We start from the raw sequence: 21,857 nt of genomic DNA on the forward strand, positions 1-21,857 counted from the left end.
AACAGCATATAATTGAGATAGAAACAGAAAATAGAAAGTAAAGCGCAGCTGCATAATTGCACTTGCATTGCGCTCAACAACGGAAGCTTGGCCAAGAGCGGAATACTAATCGGCTATATCCTCCCGGTCCGACTTCACTCCGATAAAAATAATATAATTATCCGTGTGTATTCTTATCTGCACTTTTGTATTGTTGTGCTTAATTGCTGTAATGGGTGTTTCCTCTTAAATGTTTTACTTTAATTGAAAAGTGGAGATAAAAATGTTGAACTATCATTTTCTTGTCACTTTATTGTGCTTTGTATAGTTCGTTTAGTAATGCTGCATTTAGCATGGTTGTCAAATTCTACCTATAAGAAAAAATTTTAGTTGATCTTATATGAGTGAAAAACATTTGAGAAATAATGGATTTGTTAATGGTTTTTATTGCTGTATTTTTTATTGTTGGGATGCCTTTCATTTGGTTATTCGTTATTAGTATTTTTATTGAAGAAAGGTACAGCCATAAAGGAGAAGCACAATAATTTTTATTTTTATATTTGCACAGATTAAAATAATAATTAAATTTATTTTTAATAATGGGGTTGATAAAGTTAAACTGTTCGTTCAAACATTAATTTATTTATAGCACAATATTTAACTTGAATATTTGTATTACCCTTGCAGATACGGTGCGGAATTAGTGGCCATCGACAGCTATGCGGAGAACAACGAGACGTTGTCCATCGCCCGGGCAAGCGATCCCAACCAGAGGGCCTCGGACAAGTACTGGCTGGGATTGGCCTCCCTGGATGATCTCCGAACCAACACTCTGGAGTCCGCTTCCGGAGCTCTGATCTCGCAGTACTCCGGCTACTGGTCACTCCACCAGCCGAATGCCGAATCCGGGGAGTGTGTGGCGGCTGCCTTCGCCGGGAAGTCGCAGAGCTGGGATCTGGGCACCTGCGAGTCCCTGCTGCCCTTCATGTGCCGAGCCCAAGCCTGTCCCCAAGGAGCACTCCACTGCGCCAACGGGAAGTGCATCAACCAGGCCTTCAAGTGCGATGGCAGTGATGACTGCGGGGATGGCACCGATGAACTGGACTGTCCCGCCCAGTGTCACTACCACATGCAGTCCGGCGGAGACGTGATCGAGACGCCCAACTACCCGCACAAGTACGGAGCGCTGAGCAAGTGCAAGTGGACGCTGGAGGGTCCGCTGGGCAGCAACATCATCCTGCAGTTCCAGGACTTCGAGACCGAGAAGACCTTCGACACCGTGCAGATCCTCGTTGGAGGTCGCACAGAGGACAAGTCCGTCTCGCTGGCCACGCTGAGTGGCAAGCAGGATTTGACCACGCAGCCCTTCGTCTCCGCCTCCAACTTCATGATCGTCAAGTTCACCACGGACGGCAGTGTGGAGCGCAAGGGATTCCGAGCCACCTGGAAGACGGAGGCCAAGAACTGCGGCGGCACATTGAAGGCCACCCTGCAGCGCCAGATCCTGACCAGCCCCAACTACCCCAAGCAGTATCCAGGTGGTCTGGAGTGCCTGTATGTGATCAAGGCGCAGCCTGGTCGCATCATCTCCATCGAAGTTGATGACCTGGACATCGCCGAGGGACGCGACTACCTGATGATCCGTGATGGCGACTCGCCCATGAGTCGCACCATCGCCAAGTTGACCGGAAAGACGGCACAGAACAACAGGGTCATCATCTCCACCGGAAATGCCTTGTATCTGTACTTCAAGTCCAGTTTGGGAGAGGCGGGCAAGGGCTTCAGTTTGCGCTTCATCCAGGGATGCAAGGCCACGATCACCGCCAGAAACGGAACTGTCACCTCTCCAGCTTTTGGATTGGCCGACTACCCGAAGAACCAGGAGTGCTACTTCACCATCCGCAACAACGCAAGGGCACCGCTCTCCCTGAAGTTCGACAAGTTCACCGTCCACAAGAGCGACAACGTCCAGGTGTTCGACGGATCCTCCACCTCCGGTCTGCGTCTGCACTCCGGCAACGGATTCACGGGTCCCGCTCCGCCCAAACTCACCCTGACTGCCTCCTCCGGCGAGATGCTCATCAAGTTCACCTCGGATGCTCTGCACAATGCTGCTGGGTGAGTACTCATTGAATGTAAAAAATTAATTGAGAGCTTAAAACAATGATTAAATTAATTTCGATTGTACACATATAGTTCGAAGATTAGGTGAATCAATCCCCATTTAACTAGACTTTAAAAACAGAACAAATAAACCCACTCACTTTATTTTTGCCAAATAATACTGAGTAACATTAACTAATATTAAATTTCGACCTTTCCTAGATGGTCGGCCACCTTCTCGGCCGATTGCCCGGAGCTGCAGCCCGGAATTGGAGCCTTGGCCTCCAGTCGCGACACCGCTTTCGGTACGCTGGTCAGCTTTACATGTCCCATTGGACAGGAGTTTGCCACCGGCAAGACGCGACTGGTTACGGAATGTCTGCGCGGTGGCAACTGGAGTGTCTCCTACATACCCAAGTGTCAGGGTGAGTATGAATACCATTTGTAATCCTGAGTAGTATTTAAATGCCTGTTTTAACCCACAGAGGTCTACTGCGGTCCTGTGCCACAAATCGACAACGGCTTCTCCATTGGCTCCTCGAATGTGACCTACAGAGGCATCGCCATGTACCAGTGCTACGCAGGATTCGCCTTTGCCTCCAGTGCTCCGATTGAGAAGATCTCCTGTCTGCCCGACGGACGTTGGGAGAGGCAACCCCACTGCATGGCCTCCCAGTGCGCAGCTCTCCCGGAAGTGGCCCATGCCAATGTCACTTTGCTGAACGGAGGAGGTCGCAGCTACGGCACCATTGTCCAGTACGAATGTGAACCGGGATACGAGCGGAATGGCCACCCGGTGCTCACCTGCATGTCCAATGGCACCTGGAGCGGAGATGTGCCCAAGTGCACGAGGAAGCGCTGCTTTGAGTTCCCGGAGATCGACAATGGGTTCGTCGTAGACTCCACTAGAGCGTACCTCTTCGGAGACGAAGCCAGAGTTCAGTGCTTCAAGGGCTACAAGCTCATTGGCAGCAACATCATGCGGTGCAGCGAAGCACAGAAGTTCGAGCAGCCTCCCACCTGCGAGGACATCAACGAGTGCAGCTCCTCGCAGTGCGACCTGACCACCACCGAGTGCCAGAACACCAATGGCTCCTTCCACTGCCAGTGCAGATCCGGATTCACGGCCACCACGGAGTGCAGACCCGTGGGCGACTTGGGATTGGGTAATGGAGGCATTCCGGACGACAGCATCAGCACTTCTATCAGTGAACCAGGCTACAGCAAAACACAGTTGCGACTGAACACCAATGGCTGGTGCGGTGGCTCCTCAGAGCCCGGTGCCAACTGGATCCTCATTGACCTGAAGGCTCCCACCATCCTCCGTGGATTCCGCACCATGTCGGTGCAGCGACCCGATGGCAACGTGGCCTTCAGCTCTGCGGTGCGTCTGCAGTACACCAACGATCTGACCGACGTGTTCAAGGACTACGCCAATCCTGACGGCACCGCCGTCGAGTTCCGCATCCTGGAGCCCACGCTCTCCATCCTGAACCTCCCGCTGCCCATCGAGGCACGCTACATCCGCTTCCGTATCCAGGACTACGTGGGAGCTCCCTGTCTCCGCATGGAGCTGATGGGATGCACGCGACTCGACTGCGTGGACATCAACGAGTGTAGCAAGAACAACGGCGGCTGCGACCAGAAGTGCATCAACTCCCCCGGAGGATTCGCCTGTGGCTGCAACACCGGCTACCAGCTGTACTCCTCCAACGGAACCGCCGGCTATCACATTGAGCGCTCCGAAACGGGAGAACGGGATGGGGACACCTACCAGAGGAACAAGACCTGCGTGCCCGTCATGTGTCCCGAGCTGGAGGCTCCCGAGAACGGACAACTGCTGAGCGACAAGAACGACTTCCACTTCGGCGACGTGGTTCGCTTCCAGTGCCACTTCGGCTATATCATGAGCGGCAGCGCGGCGGCCCTCTGCCTCTCCAGTGGCCAGTGGAACGCCAGCGTACCCGAGTGCAACTGTGAGTATAACCCATCAATCAATGGTTTACTAGGTACATGCAGCTGAAAAGTGATTCAACTCTTTCGAAGTGGGTATTGCAAACAGACCAACTTTCACTGCTCGTCTTTTTCATACATGAATTTTATATAGCTCAGTACAAGACAAGTGATATTTACTTTTATAGACTTGAACTAACAATTTGTTTTTATATGCATGTCACATCATTTTAAATTTTTTGTCTAAACTCGCAAGGGAAGTTATCTTAAACCTTATTAAAGCTTTAAAAACCCACAATTTTTTTATAAACAATATGAAGTTTTTCTTTAACTTAAAACTGCAGGAGAAATTTAATCACAAAGCTGAAAAGGCTTTTGACCCTTCTTTACAAAGTATGAATGAGTAAAATTTTTTAACTGTATAATTTTTAGACACGAAAACGTAGTTTCTAATAATATCACTATTTGTGCATAAAATGCCTAGGAATTTTTTTAAACGAACTTAAAAGTTATACTTATTATAGAAAATATTCAACATTTTTGACTTTTCTTTTACAGATGCCCAGTGTGTTTCCCTGCCCGATGACAAGCTGGAGGGTCTGACCGTGGCTCGTCCGGATCCGGAGTCTGTTTTGGTGCCCTTCCGCGACAACGTGACCATTACCTGTGGATCGGCTGGTCGCCAGCTGAGGGCCACCGCCTCCTCCGGATTCCGGCAGTGCGTGTACGACCCGAAGCCCGGTCTGCCCGACTACTGGCTGTCCGGAATGCAGCCCTCCTGTCCGCGGGTGGACTGCTATGCCCCGATGCCCACGCCGGGAGCGGAGTACGGACAGTTCGTGGACACGCGCTACCAGAGCAGCTTCTTCTTCGGCTGCCAGAACACCTTCAAGTTGGCCGGACAGACTGGACGCCACGACAACGTGGTCCGCTGTGGAGCGGATGGCATCTGGGATTTCGGAGACCTTCGCTGCGAGGGACCAGTGTGCGAGGATCCTGGAAGGCCCGCTGATGGTCGCCAGATTGCCCGCAGCTACGAGCAGAGCTCCGAGGTTTACTTCGGCTGCAATCGTCCTGGTTACATTCTGATCAACCCAAGACCTATTACTTGCATACGCGAACCGGAGTGCAAGGTCATCAAGCCCCTGGGATTGGGATCTGGAAGGATTCCCGACTCGGCAATCAATGCCACCTCTGAGCGACCGAACTACGAAGCCAAGAACATCCGACTGAACTCCGCCACCGGATGGTGTGGCAAGCAGGAGGCCTTCACCTACGTGAGCGTTGATCTGGGACAGATCTACCGAGTAAAGGCCATCCTGGTCAAGGGTGTGGTGACCAACGACATTGTGGGCAGACCCACGGAGATCAGGTTCTTCTACAAGCAGGCCGAGAGCGAGAACTACGTGGTTTACTTCCCCAACTTCAACCTGACCATGAGGGATCCGGGCAACTATGGTGAACTAGCGATGATCACGCTGCCCAAGTTCGTGCAGGCACGCTTCGTCATCCTGGGTATCGTGAGCTACATGGACAACGCCTGTCTGAAGTTCGAGCTGATGGGCTGCGAGGAGCCGAAGCAGGAACCCTTGTTGGGTTACGACTACGGTTACTCCCCCTGCGTGGACAACGAACCCCCGATCTTCCAGAACTGCCCACAGCAACCAATTGTGGTGCGTCGCGATGAGAACGGTGGCGTGCTGCCCGTGAACTTCACCGAACCCACGGCCGTTGACAACTCCGGATCGATTGCCCGCCTGGAGATCAAGCCGCAGAACTTCCGGACACCCAGCTTCGTTTTCAAGGACACGGTGGTAAAGTACGTGGCATTCGACTACGACGGCAACGTGGCCATCTGCGAGATCAACATCACGGTGCCCGATGTCACTCCTCCCCTGCTTCAGTGTCCCCAGAGTTACGTGATTGAACTGGTGGATCGCCAGGACAGCTACGCCGTGAACTTCAACGACACCAGGAAGAGGATCAAGACCTCCGACGACACGGGAGAGGTTAAGCTGCAGTTCAGCCCCGAAAGTGCCACCATCAAGATTGGAAACTTTGAGAACGTGACCGTTACGGCAACGGATAAGTACAACAACCGCGCATCCTGCCACTTCCAAGTTTCCGTGAAGGCTTCTCCCTGCGTTGACTGGGAGCTCCAGCCACCGGCCAATGGAGCCATCAACTGCCTGCCCGGAGATCGTGGAATCGAGTGCATTGCCACCTGTAAACCAGGATTCCGCTTCACGGACGGCGAACCCCTAAAGACCTTCTCCTGCGAAACCTCTCGACTGTGGCGACCCACCTCCGTGGTGCCCGACTGCGTTTCCGAGAACACCGAGCAGGCAGCCTACCACGTCACTGCCTCGATCACCTATCGCGCCAACGGAGCAGTTGCCCAATCCTGCCTAGGTCAATACCAGGATGTCCTGGCCCAGCACTACGGTGGTCTTAACCAGCTACTTTCCCAGCGCTGCTCAGCGGTTAATGTTAACATGAACGTGACTTTCGTGAAGTCGGTGCCCCAGCTGCTGGAGGAGAACGTGGTCAAGATGGACTTCATCCTCTCGATCCTGCCGGCGGTGCGCCAGCCGCAGCTGTACGACCTCTGCGGTTCTACCCTGAACCTCATCTTCGACCTGAGTGTTCCTTACGCGAGTGCCGTGATTGATGACCTTTTGAACATTGCCAACATCGGCAACCAGTGTCCTCCACTGCGCGCCCTCAAGTCACAGATCTCGCGCGGCTTCAACTGCAACGTGGGCGAGGTGCTCAACATGGACACCAGCGACGTGCCGCGCTGCCTGCACTGTCCGGCGGGCACCTACGTCTCCGAGGGCCAGAACAGCTGCACCTACTGCCCGAGGGGCTACTACCAGAACCGCGATCGCCAGGGCACCTGCCTCCGCTGTCCCGCGGGAACCTACACCAAGGAGGAGGGCACCAAGTCGCAGGCGGACTGCATCCCCGTCTGTGGCTACGGAACCTACTCCCCCACTGGACTGGTTCCCTGTCTAGAGTGTCCCCGCAACTCCTTCTCCGCCGAACCTCCAACGGGTGGCTTCAAGGATTGCCAGGCCTGTCCCGCCCAGACCTTCACCTACCAACCAGCCGCCTCCAACCGGGATCTGTGCCGCGCCAAGTGCGCTCCGGGCACCTACTCCGCCACTGGACTGGCACCCTGCTCGCCCTGCCCCCTGCACCACTACCAGGGAGCCGCGGGATCGCAGAGCTGCAATGAGTGTCCCAGCAACATGAGAACCGACGGTCCCGCCTCCAAGGGAAGGGAGCAGTGCAAGCCGGTGGTCTGTGGAGAGGGAGCCTGCCAGCACGGCGGACTCTGCGTGCCGATGGGCCATGACATCCAGTGCTTCTGCCCGGCAGGATTCTCCGGAAGACGCTGTGAGCAGGACATCGACGAGTGCGCCTCGCAGCCGTGCTACAATGGCGGTCAGTGCAAGGACCTTCCTCAGGGATACCGCTGTGAGTGCCCCGCTGGTTACTCGGGCATCAACTGCCAGGAGGAGGCCAGTGACTGCGGAAACGACACCTGTCCCGCTCGAGCCATGTGCAAGAACGAGCCGGGATTCAAGAACGTGACCTGCCTCTGCCGCAGTGGATACACCGGCGAGCAGTGCGACGTGACCATCGATCCGTGCACGGCGAACGGAAATCCCTGCGGAAACGGAGCGAGCTGTCAGGCCTTGGAGCAGGGTCGCTACAAGTGCGAATGCCTGCCGGGATGGGAGGGCATCCACTGCGAGCTGAACATCAACGACTGCTCGGAGAACCCCTGTCTGCTGGGAGCCAACTGTACTGACCTGGTTAACGACTTCCAGTGCGCCTGTCCACCAGGTTTCACTGGAAAGAGGTGCGAACAGAAGATCGACCTCTGCCTCTCGGAACCCTGCAAGCACGGCACCTGCGTGGACCGTCTCTTCGACCACGAGTGCGTCTGCCATCCTGGATGGACGGGATCTGCCTGCGATGTCAACATAGATGACTGCGAGAACAAACCTTGCGCAAACGAGGGAACCTGCGTGGACCTCGTAGACGGATACAGCTGCAACTGCGAACCTGGATACACGGGCAAGAACTGCCAGCACACCATTGATGATTGTGAGTCCAATCCCTGCCAGCACGGAGCCACCTGCGTGGACCAGCTGGACGGGTTCAGCTGCAAGTGCCGCCCCGGCTACGTGGGTCTCTCCTGCGAGGCGGAGATCGACGAGTGCTTGAGTGACCCCTGCAACCCAGTGGGAACCGAGCGCTGTCTCGACCTGGACAACCGTTTTGAGTGTGTCTGCCGCGATGGATTCAAGGGACCTCTCTGCGCCACCGACATCGATGACTGCGAGGCGCAACCCTGCTTGAACAACGGACTCTGCCGTGACCGCGTGGGAGGATTCGAGTGCGGATGCCAACCCGGTTGGAGCGGCATGCGGTGCGAACAGCAGGTTACTACCTGTGGAGCACAGGCTCCGTGCCAGAACGACGCCAGCTGCATCGACCTGTTCCAGGACTACTTCTGCGTGTGTCCCAGCGGCACCGACGGCAAGAACTGCGAAACCGCTCCGGAGCGCTGCATCGGGGATCCCTGCATGCACGGTGGAAAGTGCCAGGACTTCGGATCCGGACTGAACTGCAGCTGCCCGGCGGATTACGCGGGAATCGGCTGCCAGTACGAGTACGACGCCTGCGAGGAGCAGGTCTGCCAGAACGGAGCCACCTGCGTGGACAACGGAGCAGGGTACAGCTGCCAGTGTCCCCCTGGATTTACAGGACACAACTGCGAGCAGGACATCGTCGACTGCAAGGACAATTCCTGCCCGCCAGGAGCCACTTGCGTGGACCTCACCAACGGATTCTACTGCCAGTGCCCCTTCAACATGACCGGCGACGACTGCCGCAAGGCCATCCAAGTGGACTACGACCTCTACTTCAGCGATCCCTCGCGCTCCACCGCCGCCCAGGTGGTGCCCTTCCCCACCGGATCCGCCAGCAGCCTCACGGTGGCCATGTGGGTGCAGTTCGCCCAGAAGGACGACCCCGGCATCTTCTTCACGCTGTACGGAGTGGAGTCCGCCCGGATGACCCAGCACCGGAGGATGCTGCTTCAGGCGCACTCCAGCGGGGTGCAGGTGTCCCTGTTCGAGGATCAGTCGGACGCCTTCCTCAGCTTCGGGGAGTACACCTCGGTGAACGACGGCCAGTGGCACCACGTGGCCGTGGTGTGGGATGGAGCCTCCGGTCAGCTGCAGCTGATCACGGAGGGACTGATCGCCAGCAAAATGGAGTACGGAGCGGGTGGAGTGCTGCCTGCCTACCTTTGGGCAGTACTGGGACGTCCCCAGCCTTATGGATTGTCCCACGAGTTGGCCTACTCCGACTCCGGATTCCAAGGAACCGTAACCAAGGCTCAGGTGTGGGCGAGAGCACTCGACATCACATCGGAGATCCAGAAGCAGGTGCGCGACTGCCGCTCCGAGCCGGTCCTCTACCCCGGACTCATCCTCAACTGGGCGGGCTACGAGGTGACCTCCGGTGGAGTGGAGCGCAACGTGCCCTCTCTGTGTGGACAGCGCAAGTGCCCCGTGGGCTACACGGGTGCCAATTGCCAGCAGCTGGTCGTCGACAAGGAGCCACCTGTGGTGGAGCACTGCCCTGGCGACCTGTGGGTCATTGCCAAGAACGGATCTGCGGTGGTCACCTGGGACGAGCCGCACTTCAGCGACAACATCGGCGTGACCAAGATCTACGAGCGAAACGGCCACCGGTCGGGAACCACTCTGCTCTGGGGCACCTACGACATCACCTACATCGCATCCGATGCCGCCGGCAACACGGCCTCCTGCAGCTTCAAGGTTTCCCTGCTGAGTAAGTGTTTCCCAAGGGCTTTAATTTAACTCTAGAATCGCAAAATAATGAATAACGTGATTGTGACTGCAGTCTCGAGATTAATATGTTTTTTATTTTAAAAGTCATAGTTATAGCTATATTGATCAGAAAACACTAACAACTACTTTAAAAAGCAATTTAACAACAATTCAATAACAATTTAAATTCTTATCTTCTAGCCGACTTCTGTCCCGCTCTGGCTGATCCTGTTGGAGGATCGCAGGTGTGCAAGGATTGGGGAGCAGGTGGCCAATTCAAGGTGTGCGAGATTGCCTGCAATGCGGGTCTGCGGTTCTCGGAGCAGGTTCCGGAGTTCTACACCTGCGGAGCGGAGGGCTTCTGGCGCCCCACGCGGGAACCCTCGATGCCCCTGGTCTACCCGTCCTGCTCTCCTTCGAAGCCCGCCCAGCGGGTGTTCCGCATCAAGATGCTCTTCCCCTCGGACGTGCTGTGCAACAAGGCTGGTCAGGCGGTGCTCCGCCAGAAGGTCACCAATTCGGTGAACGGACTGAACAGAGACTGGAACTTCTGCTCGTATGCCATCGAAGGAACGAGGTTTGTTTTGGAGTTTCTCCTTTTGGGGTTCCCCTTCTAATAAATCCTCTTCTCTATTTTCCAGGGAATGCAAGGACATCCAGATCGACGTGAAGTGCGATCACTACCGCGCTGCCCAGAACAACCGAGTGCGCCGACAGGCCAAGGATGGCGGTGTCTACGTGATGGAAGCCGAACTCCCAGTGGTCAAGTAAGTAGTCGTATGACTCCCAAGGATCCTAAGCATGTCTTGATCGCGTTTGTCCGTGTACACTGTGTATATGTTATATGTGTTCTGTGTGTTCGTTAACCCAATTTGCAGCGAGGAGGATGACGATCTCACTTTGACGGGTCGCCAGGGACGCCAACAAACTGGCGGCGATACATACACCCTGGAGATAGCCTTCCCGGCTGTAAAGTATGTCTAGCACTCCTTTGTTGGTTCACCCTTCGAATAACCAATTCCGACAACTGCACCCGATCTGCCCAGCATCAATCTCAATCTGCACCCAGTACTACCAACTATATAACCAGCAACCGTCTCAGCCTAATACAAAATCCATCCAATCCAACCAAGCAATCGACCAATCTAATGCTTTTCTAACCTCATGTTTCATGTCTATGCGTGCTAACCCAAATTTAAAGCTTGTGTTTAATGTTCTAAAAGGGTGTTGGGGGTCACAAAAGAAATCCATTTTAAATATTAATTTTTTTGTTAAACACTGAAATTAAACCTTTTCCAGGTTTGACTCTCGAGTGAGTTTCCAGAATTCAATTATTGAAAAAATTAATAGATTTAACAATCAATGCAATTGGTAGCTTTAAACGAACTGTTTTTTAATAATTCTTTGATATTCCATAATCTACATATGTATGTATGAGTTGATTGACCAGTGTTAGGTAATAAAGTTTATTTGATTATGACATTGGTCAAAGCCCTTTTTAAAGTAGTATAAATTACCTCAGATACTTTTGTGACTCCTTCTAACAACTCTTCATCTGGACATTACCTCTTGTTTGCTAATCATACGGATAAGACACTGTCATGCAACCGAAACTAATCCCGAATTTTTCTGTCAATCTGCAGCGATCCAGTGGTGCACACATCGACTGGTGAACGATCCAGTGTTAAGCAGTTGCTGGAGAAGCTCATTCTCGAGGACGACCAGTTCGCGGTGCAGGAGATCCTGCCGAACACGGTTCCCGATCCCGCCTCCCTGGAACTGGGATCCGAGTACGCCTGTCCGGTGGGCCAGGTGGTGATGATCCCCGACTGCGTGCCCTGCGCCATCGGAACCTTCTACGACAGCGCCAACAAGACCTGTTTGGCCTGTGCCCGCGGCACCTACCAGTCGGAGGCCGGCCAGCTGCAGTGCAGCAAGTGCCCGGTGATCGCAGGACGACCCGGAGTGACCGCCGGACCCGGAGCCCGCTCGGCGGCGGACTGCAAGGAGCGCTGCCCGGCCGGCAAGTACTTCGATGCGGAGACGGGTCTGTGCCGCTCCTGCGGCCACGGATTCTACCAGCCGAACGAGGGATCCTTCGGCTGCGAGCTCTGCGGCCTGGGACAGACCACCCGCTCCACGGAGGCCACCTCCCGCAAGGAGTGCCGCGACGAGTGCAGCTCTGGCCAGCAACTCGGAGCCGACGGAAGGTGCGAGCCTTGTCCAAGGGGAACGTACCGCCTGCAGGGAGTGCAACCATCCTGCGCCGCCTGTCCGCTGGGCAGGACGACGCCCAAGGTGGGCGCCAGCTCGGTGGAGGAGTGCACCCTGCCCGTGTGCTCGGCGGGAACGTACCTGAACGCCACCCTGAACATGTGCATCGAGTGCCGCAAGGGCTTCTACCAGTCGGAGTCGCAGCAGACCGCCTGCCTGCAGTGCCCGCCGAACCACAGCACCAAGATCACCGGCGCCACCTCGAAGAGCGAGTGCACCAATCCCTGCGAGCACATCGCCGAGGGCAAGCCGCACTGCGACGCCAATGCCTACTGCATCATGGTGCCGGAGACCTCGGACTTCAAGTGCGAGTGCAAGCCGGGCTTCAACGGCACCGGCATGGCCTGCACGGACGTATGCGATGGCTTCTGCGAGAACTCGGGTGCCTGTGTGAAGGACCTCAAGGGAACGCCATCCTGCCGCTGCGTGGGATCCTTCACGGGTCCCCACTGCGCCGAGCGATCGGAGTTTGCGTACATCGCGGGAGGAATCGCCGGAGCGGTGATCTTCATCATCATCATCGTCCTGCTCATCTGGATGATCTGCGTGCGCTCGACGAAGAGGAGGGATCCCAAGAAGATGCTCACCCCGGCGATTGACCAGACCGGATCGCAGGTGAACTTCTACTACGGCGCTCACACTCCCTACGCGGAGTCCATCGCCCCCTCGCACCACAGCACCTACGCACACTACTACGACGACGAGGAGGACGGCTGGGAGATGCCCAACTTCTACAACGAAACGTACATGAAGGATGGTGAGTAGTGCAGGAAGTAGGAAGTACGAATAGGAAGATGATATAGAAAAAGATATTTCCAATAATAAGATACAAGATAAAAGTTAGGAAACTATAAATGATAGCTTCACCATATAAGTTCCCTACATATCATTAAAAATAGCAGGCTAATGAAAGAACTTATATTCCTAACGTAAATGATACATTTAAAGTACTAAAAACCATACAAATACTGAAGAAAATTACGGAAACTTAGGAACTAGAAATTAGTTGAGAGCTTGTGAATGTTATACAGGAATGAATAATATTAATTACTATAAATTACTAGATTTAAGACAGCAAAAAGTTAAATCAATTTTACTTTTTTTCATATCACCAAAATTTTATTAGACTGTTTCTTAAAGCAATTTGGGATGTAACTTTACTTTTTATTTTGAGTGATAGATTATCTTTACAAAAACATTTCCGCTTACCCTACCTAATAGACATTTTTGCGACAGGTCTGCATGCCGGCAAGATGAGTACATTGGCCAGATCCAATGCCTCGCTGTATGGAACTAAAGAAGACTTATACGACCGACTGAAACGTCACGCCTACACGGGCAAAAAGGGTAAGTTAACAAGCAAACCCAATCTTATGTATGATACTTTACTAACCATTTAATTTTGATTTCAGAAAAGAGTGATAGTGATAGCGAAGTGCAGTAAAACAACGAGTCGCGAACTAGGGAAGATAAATTACAGATAACAAGCTGCTTTAATGTAAAATGTGGTCATAAATATCGAATGGGACGCAGCGAGCACTCACTGTCAGAACAGTGATCCACCACTGCCCCAAAAATACTCACTGGGGAGCCTTGCATTGAATCAACGTAATAGCTGCGACCTCGTTTTCGATCCATCTTTAGTCCCAATCTCGGATATTACGTGGCTTAATGCAAGGCTTCGGGAGCGGATTGAAGTCGAGAATGGAGGAGATAAAGCTTAAATTAGTAATTCCCATATGTGCTCTTTAGGTATGCAAACTACATGAAATTAAGTCGAACTTATGCGTAATATAACGAATGAAATATTGTTTTAATCTTAAGTATTATTTACCTAAACAAGAAACTCGAAAATACCATGCTTGACGCGGTACCAAATTGCAATACTTATATACTTATATATAAACATAGATTCTTCAAACCGTACAGATTGTCCAAGCTTGTTGAACAAATTCGCGCGTGCTGTAAAAAGCAGATCAAATATAGTCGTTATTTTGTAATTTAATAAAAGCAATTTAATTATTATGTATGACAAATAATTTTATAATTTTCTTGTATAAAATAAAAGAAACAAACGAATCTAATTGAAGACGATCTCCGAGAAGTTCTTACTTATTGATCGAAGAAGGGGTTTTCGCTGCGGTGAAATTGGCTCACAAAGGACTTTCCACGACGTTGTTTGTGAGCCAGGTCCTTGTGCTTCCGAGGAGTTGGCTCAGTATTGGTCATCTTCTTCTTTGTACCCCGAACCATATGCTTCATGGCGTTGTCCATTCGCAGTTGCACCTTCGTGTGAACCAAGTAGTAGCAATCCTGCAGCATGTGAAAGTGGTCGGTGGCCTGGCTAGCGAGTGACAGGATCAAAAGGGACAGTGGCACCGTAACGCTGCCCACCCAGTAGCTCTCGTACTTCTCAAAGTGGTACCTCGTCACGAGTCCTGTGCCCACCAGTATAATCGCAATCAGGAAGAAGCATATTTGCTCAACGGACTTCCAGAAAACGTGGATGGCGATCTCCAATAATAGGAAAGACACTGCCAGCTCGTAGATCCGCTTCACAATCGTTGGCATAATCTCGAACCGGCGGGGAATAAAGCAGTTATCCCAAATGAGATCCATTGCAGCAATGGCCACAATCAGAGACGGAAAATCTGGCCCTCGAACCCCCGAACTCTTCGAGGATAACGCCACGTAGTTCATCAGGTGGAAAAAGCCGGCGGTGCAAACGCACAGGAAGGAAGTCATGCTTGCAAGTATCGCACTGATGTTTTACTTTAAATTTTTAGGGCAATTAAAAATATTTTATTTCTGTACGGAATGATTATTGATGACGGATAATTTTATTTAAAAACATGGTCAGAATATCAAAGGTTACTGCGAAAATGTATATACTTTACTTGTATACCCCCAGGTAAATTTAATAAATTCATAATTTTAATCATTTTTAGTTAAAATAGGTGCTTTAATTAAAAGCATAACCAACAACTATATTTTAAGAAATTCAATTCTTAAAACTGAAAGTTGAAATTACCATTTGGACCTTGCCATCGATTAATATTTATCGATCACTGCTTTCCTTCCCAACACTTATGGCGAAGTATATTTGCCATTAACGTTTATTGATAATAATGATACATTTAATTAAGGTAGTTAGTAAAGCTCGCGTCGCTGTATCGCTTCTTGAAACTCAACTGCTTTTCTCTCGTCGTTGCAAGTTTTTCCGCCAGGTTGGCAGGCTCTAGTTGGCGCTGCAACCATATGAGGTTGCCACAGTACTCCCCCTCCAGTGAATGCGTCACGAATCTTGGTTTGAAAATCTTACTCGTCGTTCGTATGTCCTGGTGATTTTAGGGGTAGCTTCATCTGAATCCAACTGTCGATCATCCTTCACTAAAAATGCTGGCTTGAGGCGATCAACTGACACTGATGTCTCATGACCATTGATTTTTATCGTAAAAACTCGATCGCTTTCGCGCCTGATGATTTCATACGGACCAGTGTAAGGGTTTTCCAAAGGCTGCTTGACGGCGTCAGTGCGAAGGAATACATGAGTACAATTATTGATCCCTTTCAACAAGAACAGTTTCTGCTTGGTATGATGTGCTGTCGGTGTCGGCCGCACTTTCTGTATATGCTCACGGAAAATGCTTAAGAAAACTGTTGGGTCAACCGTATCATCCAAGTCCGCAAAAAATTCGTTTGGAAGTCGAATAGGTGTTCCATAAACCATTTCGGCCGCGGAAGACTTGATGTCCTCCTTGAAACAGGTGCGAAGTCCAAGCATCACGGTTGGCAGTAACTGCGGCCACGGAGTACCACTGTTGCACATTAAAGATGACTTGAAGGATCTGTGCCACCTCTCTATGAGTCCATTTGACTGGGGATGGTAGGCAGTTGTGTGTATGTGTTTGCTTCCAACCAGATTGGCGAGGTGTTTAAAAACTGCCGATTCAAATTGTGTTCCTTGGTCTGTCGTTATCGTTTTCGGTGAGCCAAATCTAGATATCCAGTGGGTCCAAAACGCCGTAGCAATTGTTTCTGCAGTAATGTTTGAAAGAGGTACAGCTTCTGGCCACCGGGTAAACCTGTCAATCATCGTCAGACAGTACCGATAGTTTTGTTGCAGTGGCATGACTACAATGTCAAGATGGACATGATCAAATCTTCCGTTGGGTACTTCAATCTTCTCCGGCGATAGGTGGTTGTGCTTATGGATTTTTGAACGCTGGCATGGTAAACAAACTCTGCACCATTCGAGGACATCTTTGTTCATCGAGGGCCATACGAACTTCTGGCGCACCTGGCGGACTGTTGATCGACCACTGGGATGAGATAAACTGTGAATGGAAGAAAATACAGTATTTCGCAAAGATTTAGGTATATAAGGACGAACGCTTCCTGTCGATATATCGCAGTAGAGTGAGATGTTGTCATCAAATCGAATCTTTTGAAGTTTTAATGATGTAGCTCCGTGCAAAAGACGTACCAGCTCAGGATCTGATGCTTGATCCTCTTCGATTTGTGATAATTTTATAGCTGTCGGCATTGTTATGGAGCATAATCTCGAGAAGGCGTCTGCGACTGCATTCTCAGATCCTTTCACATGTAAAATCGTAGTGCTGAATTGGGAAATATAAGCCAAATGTCGAAGCTGTCTCGGCGATGCTTTCTCTGGTCGCTGTTGTAATGCGTATACGAGCGGCTTGTGATCGGTCTTGATTACAAAAATCCGTCCTTCAACAAGGTGTTTGAAATACCTAATGGATTCGAATATGGCGAGCAGTTCCCGGTCGTAAGTCGAGTAGTTTTTTTCTGTGGAGCTTAGCTTCTTAGAGAAAAATCCTAGGGGTCGCCAATTTCCGTCTGTGCGCTGTTCTAAAACTGCTCCGATTGCGAAATCGGAAGCATCGCAAACCAGCTGGAGTTCAGATTTTGCTGTGGGAAAAGACAAAAGCGCAGCGTCTGCTACACTTCGTTTGCAAGCTTCAAATGCTATATTGAGTTCTGGTGTCCACTCAATTTTGCGTTGATCATTCTTCTTAACATTTTTTAGCAACTCAGTGAGCGGTGCTTGTATGTGTGATGATCGAGCCAAACATCTGCGATAGTAATTTATGACGCCCAAGAAACGACCCAGCTGGCTTATATTTTCAGGGCGTGAATAATTTAAAATAGCATCTATGCGTTCGGTGGGTGGCTTAATTCCAAACTCGTTGATCGTATAGCTGAGGAAATTTACTTGCGGCTGTGCGAACTGGCATTTGCTCACGTTAATGCTTAAACCATGTTTCTGTAGAACTTCCAATACAGCTCGAAGATGTTCTTCGTGTTCAGCCAAGGATTTCGATGTTATAAGTATGTCGTCGATATAACAATAAACGAAGTCCATGCCGCGGAAGATGTTGTCCATAAAACGTTGAAATGTTTGAGTCGCGTTTTTTAATCCAAACGGCATGTACTGAAACTCGATCAGTCCAAACGGGGTGCACACCGCTGTTTTTTGGATATCGCTTTCTGCCATGGGAATTTGGTAATAGGCTTTGACCAAATCGAGTGTTGAGAAAATCTTCTTTCCTTGCAGTTGCTCCGTAAAGTCGTGTATATGGGCTATTGGATAGCGATCAGGGATTGTAATTAAATTCAACTTCCGATAATCTCCGCATGCCCGCCAGCCACCGTCTTTTTTGGTCACCATGTGTAGTGGGCTGGACCAAGGACTTTTTGACGGCCGGCATATGCCTTGTTCAATCAAGAAGTTTATTTCTTTTTTGGCAGTGGCAAGTTTGTCACCGGATAGGCGTCGTGGTCTATCAGCAACTGGTATACCATTTGTTTCTATATAATGACGAACGTCGTGTTGCGTGGATTTGTTGATAGAAGGTCTTGTCACGTTGACAAATTCGCTTAACAGCTTTTGAAAATTCGAAACACGCTGCACTGTGGAAACTGATATGTGTTTCGCTTGTGCTAGACATGCGGGCGTTGAAAGACCAGTAAGCGAGTCAATTAATCTTTGATTTTTAAGATCGATGAGCAATTGAAAGTTGCTCAAGAAGTCTGCCCCAATAATAGCTGTGTGCACATCAGCGATAATGAATGGCCAGGTGTAGTTTCGGCGGAGACCCAAGTTCAGCTGAGTTACGTACTTTCCATAAGTATGAATGACGGTCTGGTTCGCAGCGTACAGTTCCAAATCGTTTAGAGTGGTTTTTTGTCTAACCAGCGTTCGTGGTATGACGGAAACTACAGATCCTGAGTCGATCAGGAAACGGATGTGAGATGAGCGATCGGTGATGTGTAGACGCTGTTCCTGTGGAGCAGCTCGTTGTATTGTGGGTTCGCTGGTTAAGTACTTGCTGCCGTCGACCAGCGTGTTGGACGACAGCTCCTCTAGTTTAACGACGAGGAGCGGGAGCATGGGGGACGGCATTTGTGGGCGTTTTCTCCAAATCGCTCGTGGTAGTAACATAGCTTCTCTTGGGACTCGGAGGACTGGTAATTAGCATTTCCCGTTTGTGGTCGGTTACGCGATGGGCTGCGGGAGCGACCTTGGAATTGGAGACGTTTGACATCCTTTTGTAAATCATCAAACTTTTGTGAAAGCGAACGCAGCTGCTCGTTGACTTTTTTCCAAGGATCTTCGGTGGAAACAGCGCAAATGGATGAATCAGCAGCAGTCGAAGTGTTCGTGCTGATGGCGAAAGTAGCATTGTGGTTCACTGCTTCGAGCATTTTGTCTGCGATTTTGGCCAGCTTATCCAGATCGGTCTCTTCCCAGACGGTGAGGGTAGGGCGAATTGATGCCGGCATCTCTGCCAGGAAAAGTGTGAGGATAATGTTCTCGCTGCCCGGATCCGGAGCTAGTCGACGCATGTTGGCCAAGATTTCGGATGGTTTCAGACCAGATGTATCCCCACCTTGTAGCAGTCGGCGTAGTTTCGACTCTGGGGATTCAGAATACTTTTGTAATAAGCGATTCTTTATTGCTACATACTTGTTTTCGTCAGGTGGTCGAATGACTAAGTCTTCCACAGCCAAAACCACATCCGCCTCCAGGTGAAGAGTGACAAGGTCGAACTTGTCGGTGTCGTCCACGATGTGGTGTAATCGGAATGAGCGCTCCACTTGCGCAAACCATAGCTGAGGATTGCTATGTGCGAATTTCGGCAAGTGAATTGTCGTACGTGTGCGTGTGTGAGTAGTCTCATCTCGGTTACAAGGGACACTCGTCCGAAGTGCCTCAAGTTGCTGTTGCAGATCTCGGATTTGTGCAGTTAAATCAGGATTGGAATCCGGCATGATGAAAGATGATGAATCGGCTGGATCGCTTTCTTCGTCGAAATAAAGGCGTCTTCCTTTTATATTTCTTAGATCGTATTGGCGTCTTCTCATTAAATGCGCAATTTCTGATTGCGAAAGTGCATGTGTGTGTTGCGAATTTCAAGAAATAAAGTTAATTTCGCACGATGATCAGGGTTTTAATGTTTTAACTTGTCGGGGTCACCACTATGGCGAAGTATATTTGCCATTAACGTTTATTGATAATAATGATACATTTAATTAAGGTAGTTAGTAAAGCTCGCGTCGCTGTATCGCTTCTTGAAACTCAACTGCTTTTCTCTCGTCGTTGCAAGTTTTTCCGCCAGGTTGGCAGGCTCTAGTTGGCGCTGCAACCATATGAGGTTGCCACACACTGTTTCATCTAACGCCACCTAGCGCTCATTTGCAAAAGACGTTGTAGTAACTGGCGGTTTAATTCAAATACACTTATAAATATTACAAAATGAAATGTGAAAGCTTGCTTTGAGCATATTTATTTGAAAAATAGATTCAATAAGGCAACCAAGTGCCAATGCGTCGGGTGATTTTGAAGTGCCTTGCACATATATGTATATATGAATACCGGAGTCGGATCTGTTCATATTGCTTTTGTATAACGATCTAATTTGCATTTTGAGTACGGAGGCCTATTCCTTGCGCGCAAGGTAGATCAAGCCGAGAGCCAGGCTGCAGAAGAGTATGGGATAGCTGAACTGCAGTAACTTGCGACCAATTAGGCGTCGCAGGAAACCAGGCTGCTTGCCATCCTGAATGGCATCATCCCGATCCTCCTCGTCCTCGGTTTCCGTACCCGAAACCTCCCCCGATTTATTGTCCTCCGCGGCTTCGTTTCTGGGCGAGAATTGCACGGCCTCGGCCTTTTCTTCAGCTCCAATCAGAAGGAGGTGGCGCAGGAGCTCCGCATTGTGCTCCGGATCGAAGAGCTTCTCCAAGGGAACCATCCTGCGATCGCTCTCCACGGATCCATCGTTCGAGGGACGGGCGGCCAATCCTTCTACCGAAGTGGTGGAAAGGCTCTCGTCTGCTGGACGCGTAAACTTCTGGCCCAATACATCGGGACCTCTCACGAACTGCTCCCTGAGTAGCCTTTCCTCTTCGGTTTCGCAACCACCGTTTATGGCCATCTCGAGTTCGTCCAGCAGAGATTCGATTACAGGTTTCTGTGCTTCCGTGTCCTCTGCTTCATCAGAGGGCTCCTGGATAACAATCTGCGGATAGTCCTCGCTTGGCTCTTGGGCCAACCGCTCAAAGGATGCCACGGAATCCGTTTCATCCTTTCCAGGAGACTCCTCTGGTATAGAAGTTGCCTCGTCTTCAGGAGTTGCCTTTTTATCAGCAGTTTTCTTTTTCTCTGCAGTTTGTAAAGGATCCTTTGCAGGTTCTTCATTGCTTGATCTCCGATCAGGATCAATTAATTGTGATTTTTGGTTGTCAGTTTCGTTTGCAGAGGGCTGTTCGATATCAATGACAGAATAATCTGGAATGTCGAAGACCTCAAGAACCACATTTTGTCCATGCAACTCCGAATACAGACTCGCCACCTCCAGGTCATCCATGCCCACATCGGCCTCCATTTCGGCGACGACGCGTTGCAGTTCCTTGAGAGTCTGCTCCTCGGCCCGCCGGAGTTCCTCTTCGCTGCTGGTGCCGGGAATCGCGTCCAGAATTGTCTGCAGAATGGGACTGGGTCTGACCGACAGCGGAGACGACTCCAGTTCGTCGGAGATTGAGGACTCCAAGTGAATGCCCGAGTCGTCGGTCACCGTCTGGTCTTCGGGGTAACTGCGCTCCAGGGACTGGCGGACCACCGAGCTGTAGAGCCGGTTGCTCACTCGGTGGCTGCCACTCGGACCCGAAAACACGGGTGCCGGGATTCTGGTCATCCTGGTCGCCGAACCGCGCGCAGGACGAATGTCGCTCTCCGACGAGCCATCAATATCGATATGGGGTTTCAGGTTCAACGGCCGACTCTCCTCGGAGTTTTTCACGTTCTTGATATTCTCGTTGTTCTTGAGCTCCTCCTGGGATGGAGTCGCCTGCACGTCGCAGCTGGCCATCGTTGCAATCTGGAGGCCCGGGATGAATGTAACTCAATTTGGAACAACACTTCAACGTAAAGGGATCCGATCCCTTCTCCTACTCACCCTCAATTAATTTAAGCAAAACTGACTGAATTTTACTCGGTTAGCTAGTTAACTAGTTTGACTGCTGTGTGTGCGGTGTATTCGTTAAGTATTTTCCCCACTTCGCCAATCTAAACGTTCCCTAGCGAAAGTGTTTGCCTAACTGAGACAAGGAAAATAACTGAACTAGAACTGAACTAACTTCGTT

The 21,857-nt window shown here is 50.8% G+C and overlaps 4 protein-coding genes across 8 annotated transcripts in view; 1 reads left to right on the plus strand and 3 right to left on the minus strand.

Annotated features, from left to right (window-relative positions):
- The window catches only part of LOC108102227, a 34,302-nt gene extending 20,023 nt beyond the window's left edge, over positions 1 to 14,279 (plus strand). For 4 of the 5 annotated variants that reach the window (XM_017206952.2, XM_017206955.2, XM_017206954.2 and 1 more), the window contains 10 exons: positions 667 to 2,097; positions 2,305 to 2,507; positions 2,568 to 4,058; positions 4,594 to 9,912; positions 10,113 to 10,488; positions 10,553 to 10,678; positions 10,790 to 10,885; positions 11,555 to 12,942; positions 13,422 to 13,532; positions 13,598 to 14,279. In XM_017206952.2, coding sequence (XP_017062441.2) covers positions 667 to 2,097; positions 2,305 to 2,507; positions 2,568 to 4,058; positions 4,594 to 9,912; positions 10,113 to 10,488; positions 10,553 to 10,678; positions 10,790 to 10,885; positions 11,555 to 12,942; positions 13,422 to 13,532; positions 13,598 to 13,629 — 10,573 coding nt within the window. In that variant the 3' untranslated portion in view covers positions 13,630 to 14,279. The remainder of the gene's footprint in view (positions 1 to 666; positions 2,098 to 2,304; positions 2,508 to 2,567; positions 4,059 to 4,593; positions 9,913 to 10,112; positions 10,489 to 10,552; positions 10,679 to 10,789; positions 10,886 to 11,554; positions 12,943 to 13,421; positions 13,533 to 13,597) is intronic. The other variant, XM_043208699.1, reaches the window with a different exon arrangement.
- On the minus strand, positions 14,247 to 15,052 carry LOC108102228. The gene has a single exon (XM_017206957.2). The coding sequence runs from the start codon at positions 14,928 to 14,930 to the stop codon at positions 14,298 to 14,300; it is 633 nt and encodes a 210-aa protein (XP_017062446.1). The 5' UTR covers positions 14,931 to 15,052; the 3' UTR covers positions 14,247 to 14,297.
- A 3,523-nt stretch (positions 15,053 to 18,575) lies between these two features.
- Positions 18,576 to 19,484, minus strand: LOC122320513. Its single transcript, XM_043208651.1, has one exon. The coding sequence runs from the start codon at positions 19,482 to 19,484 to the stop codon at positions 18,576 to 18,578; it is 909 nt and encodes a 302-aa protein (XP_043064586.1).
- A 499-nt stretch (positions 19,485 to 19,983) lies between these two features.
- On the minus strand, positions 19,984 to 21,836 carry LOC108088172. Its single transcript, XM_017185849.2, has 2 exons — positions 21,671 to 21,836; positions 19,984 to 21,592 (listed from the first exon to the last, which is right to left on the minus strand). Exon 2 carries the CDS (start codon positions 21,581 to 21,583, stop codon positions 20,153 to 20,155), a length of 1,431 nt encoding a protein of 476 aa, XP_017041338.2. The 5' UTR covers positions 21,584 to 21,592; positions 21,671 to 21,836; the 3' UTR covers positions 19,984 to 20,152.
- Between the last annotated feature and the right edge of the window lie 21 nt (positions 21,837 to 21,857).

The sequence above is a fragment of the Drosophila ficusphila genome, unplaced genomic scaffold (genome assembly GCF_018152265.1).
Source record: "Drosophila ficusphila isolate 14025-0441.05 unplaced genomic scaffold, ASM1815226v1 contig_607, whole genome shotgun sequence".
Lineage (NCBI taxonomy): Eukaryota > Metazoa > Arthropoda > Insecta > Diptera > Drosophilidae > Drosophila > Drosophila ficusphila.

Bases quoted from the DNA above. Each gene is read 5' to 3' on its own strand.
- LOC108102228 (XM_017206957.2), bottom strand. From the start codon at position 14,930: ATGACTTCCTTCCTGTGCGTTTGCACCGCCGGCTTTTTCCACCTGATG.
- LOC108088172 (XM_017185849.2), bottom strand. From the start codon at position 21,583: ATGGCCAGCTGCGACGTGCAGGCGACTCCATCCCAGGAGGAGCTCAAG.
- LOC122320513 (XM_043208651.1), bottom strand. From the start codon at position 19,484: ATGCCGGATTCCAATCCTGATTTAACTGCACAAATCCGAGATCTGCAA.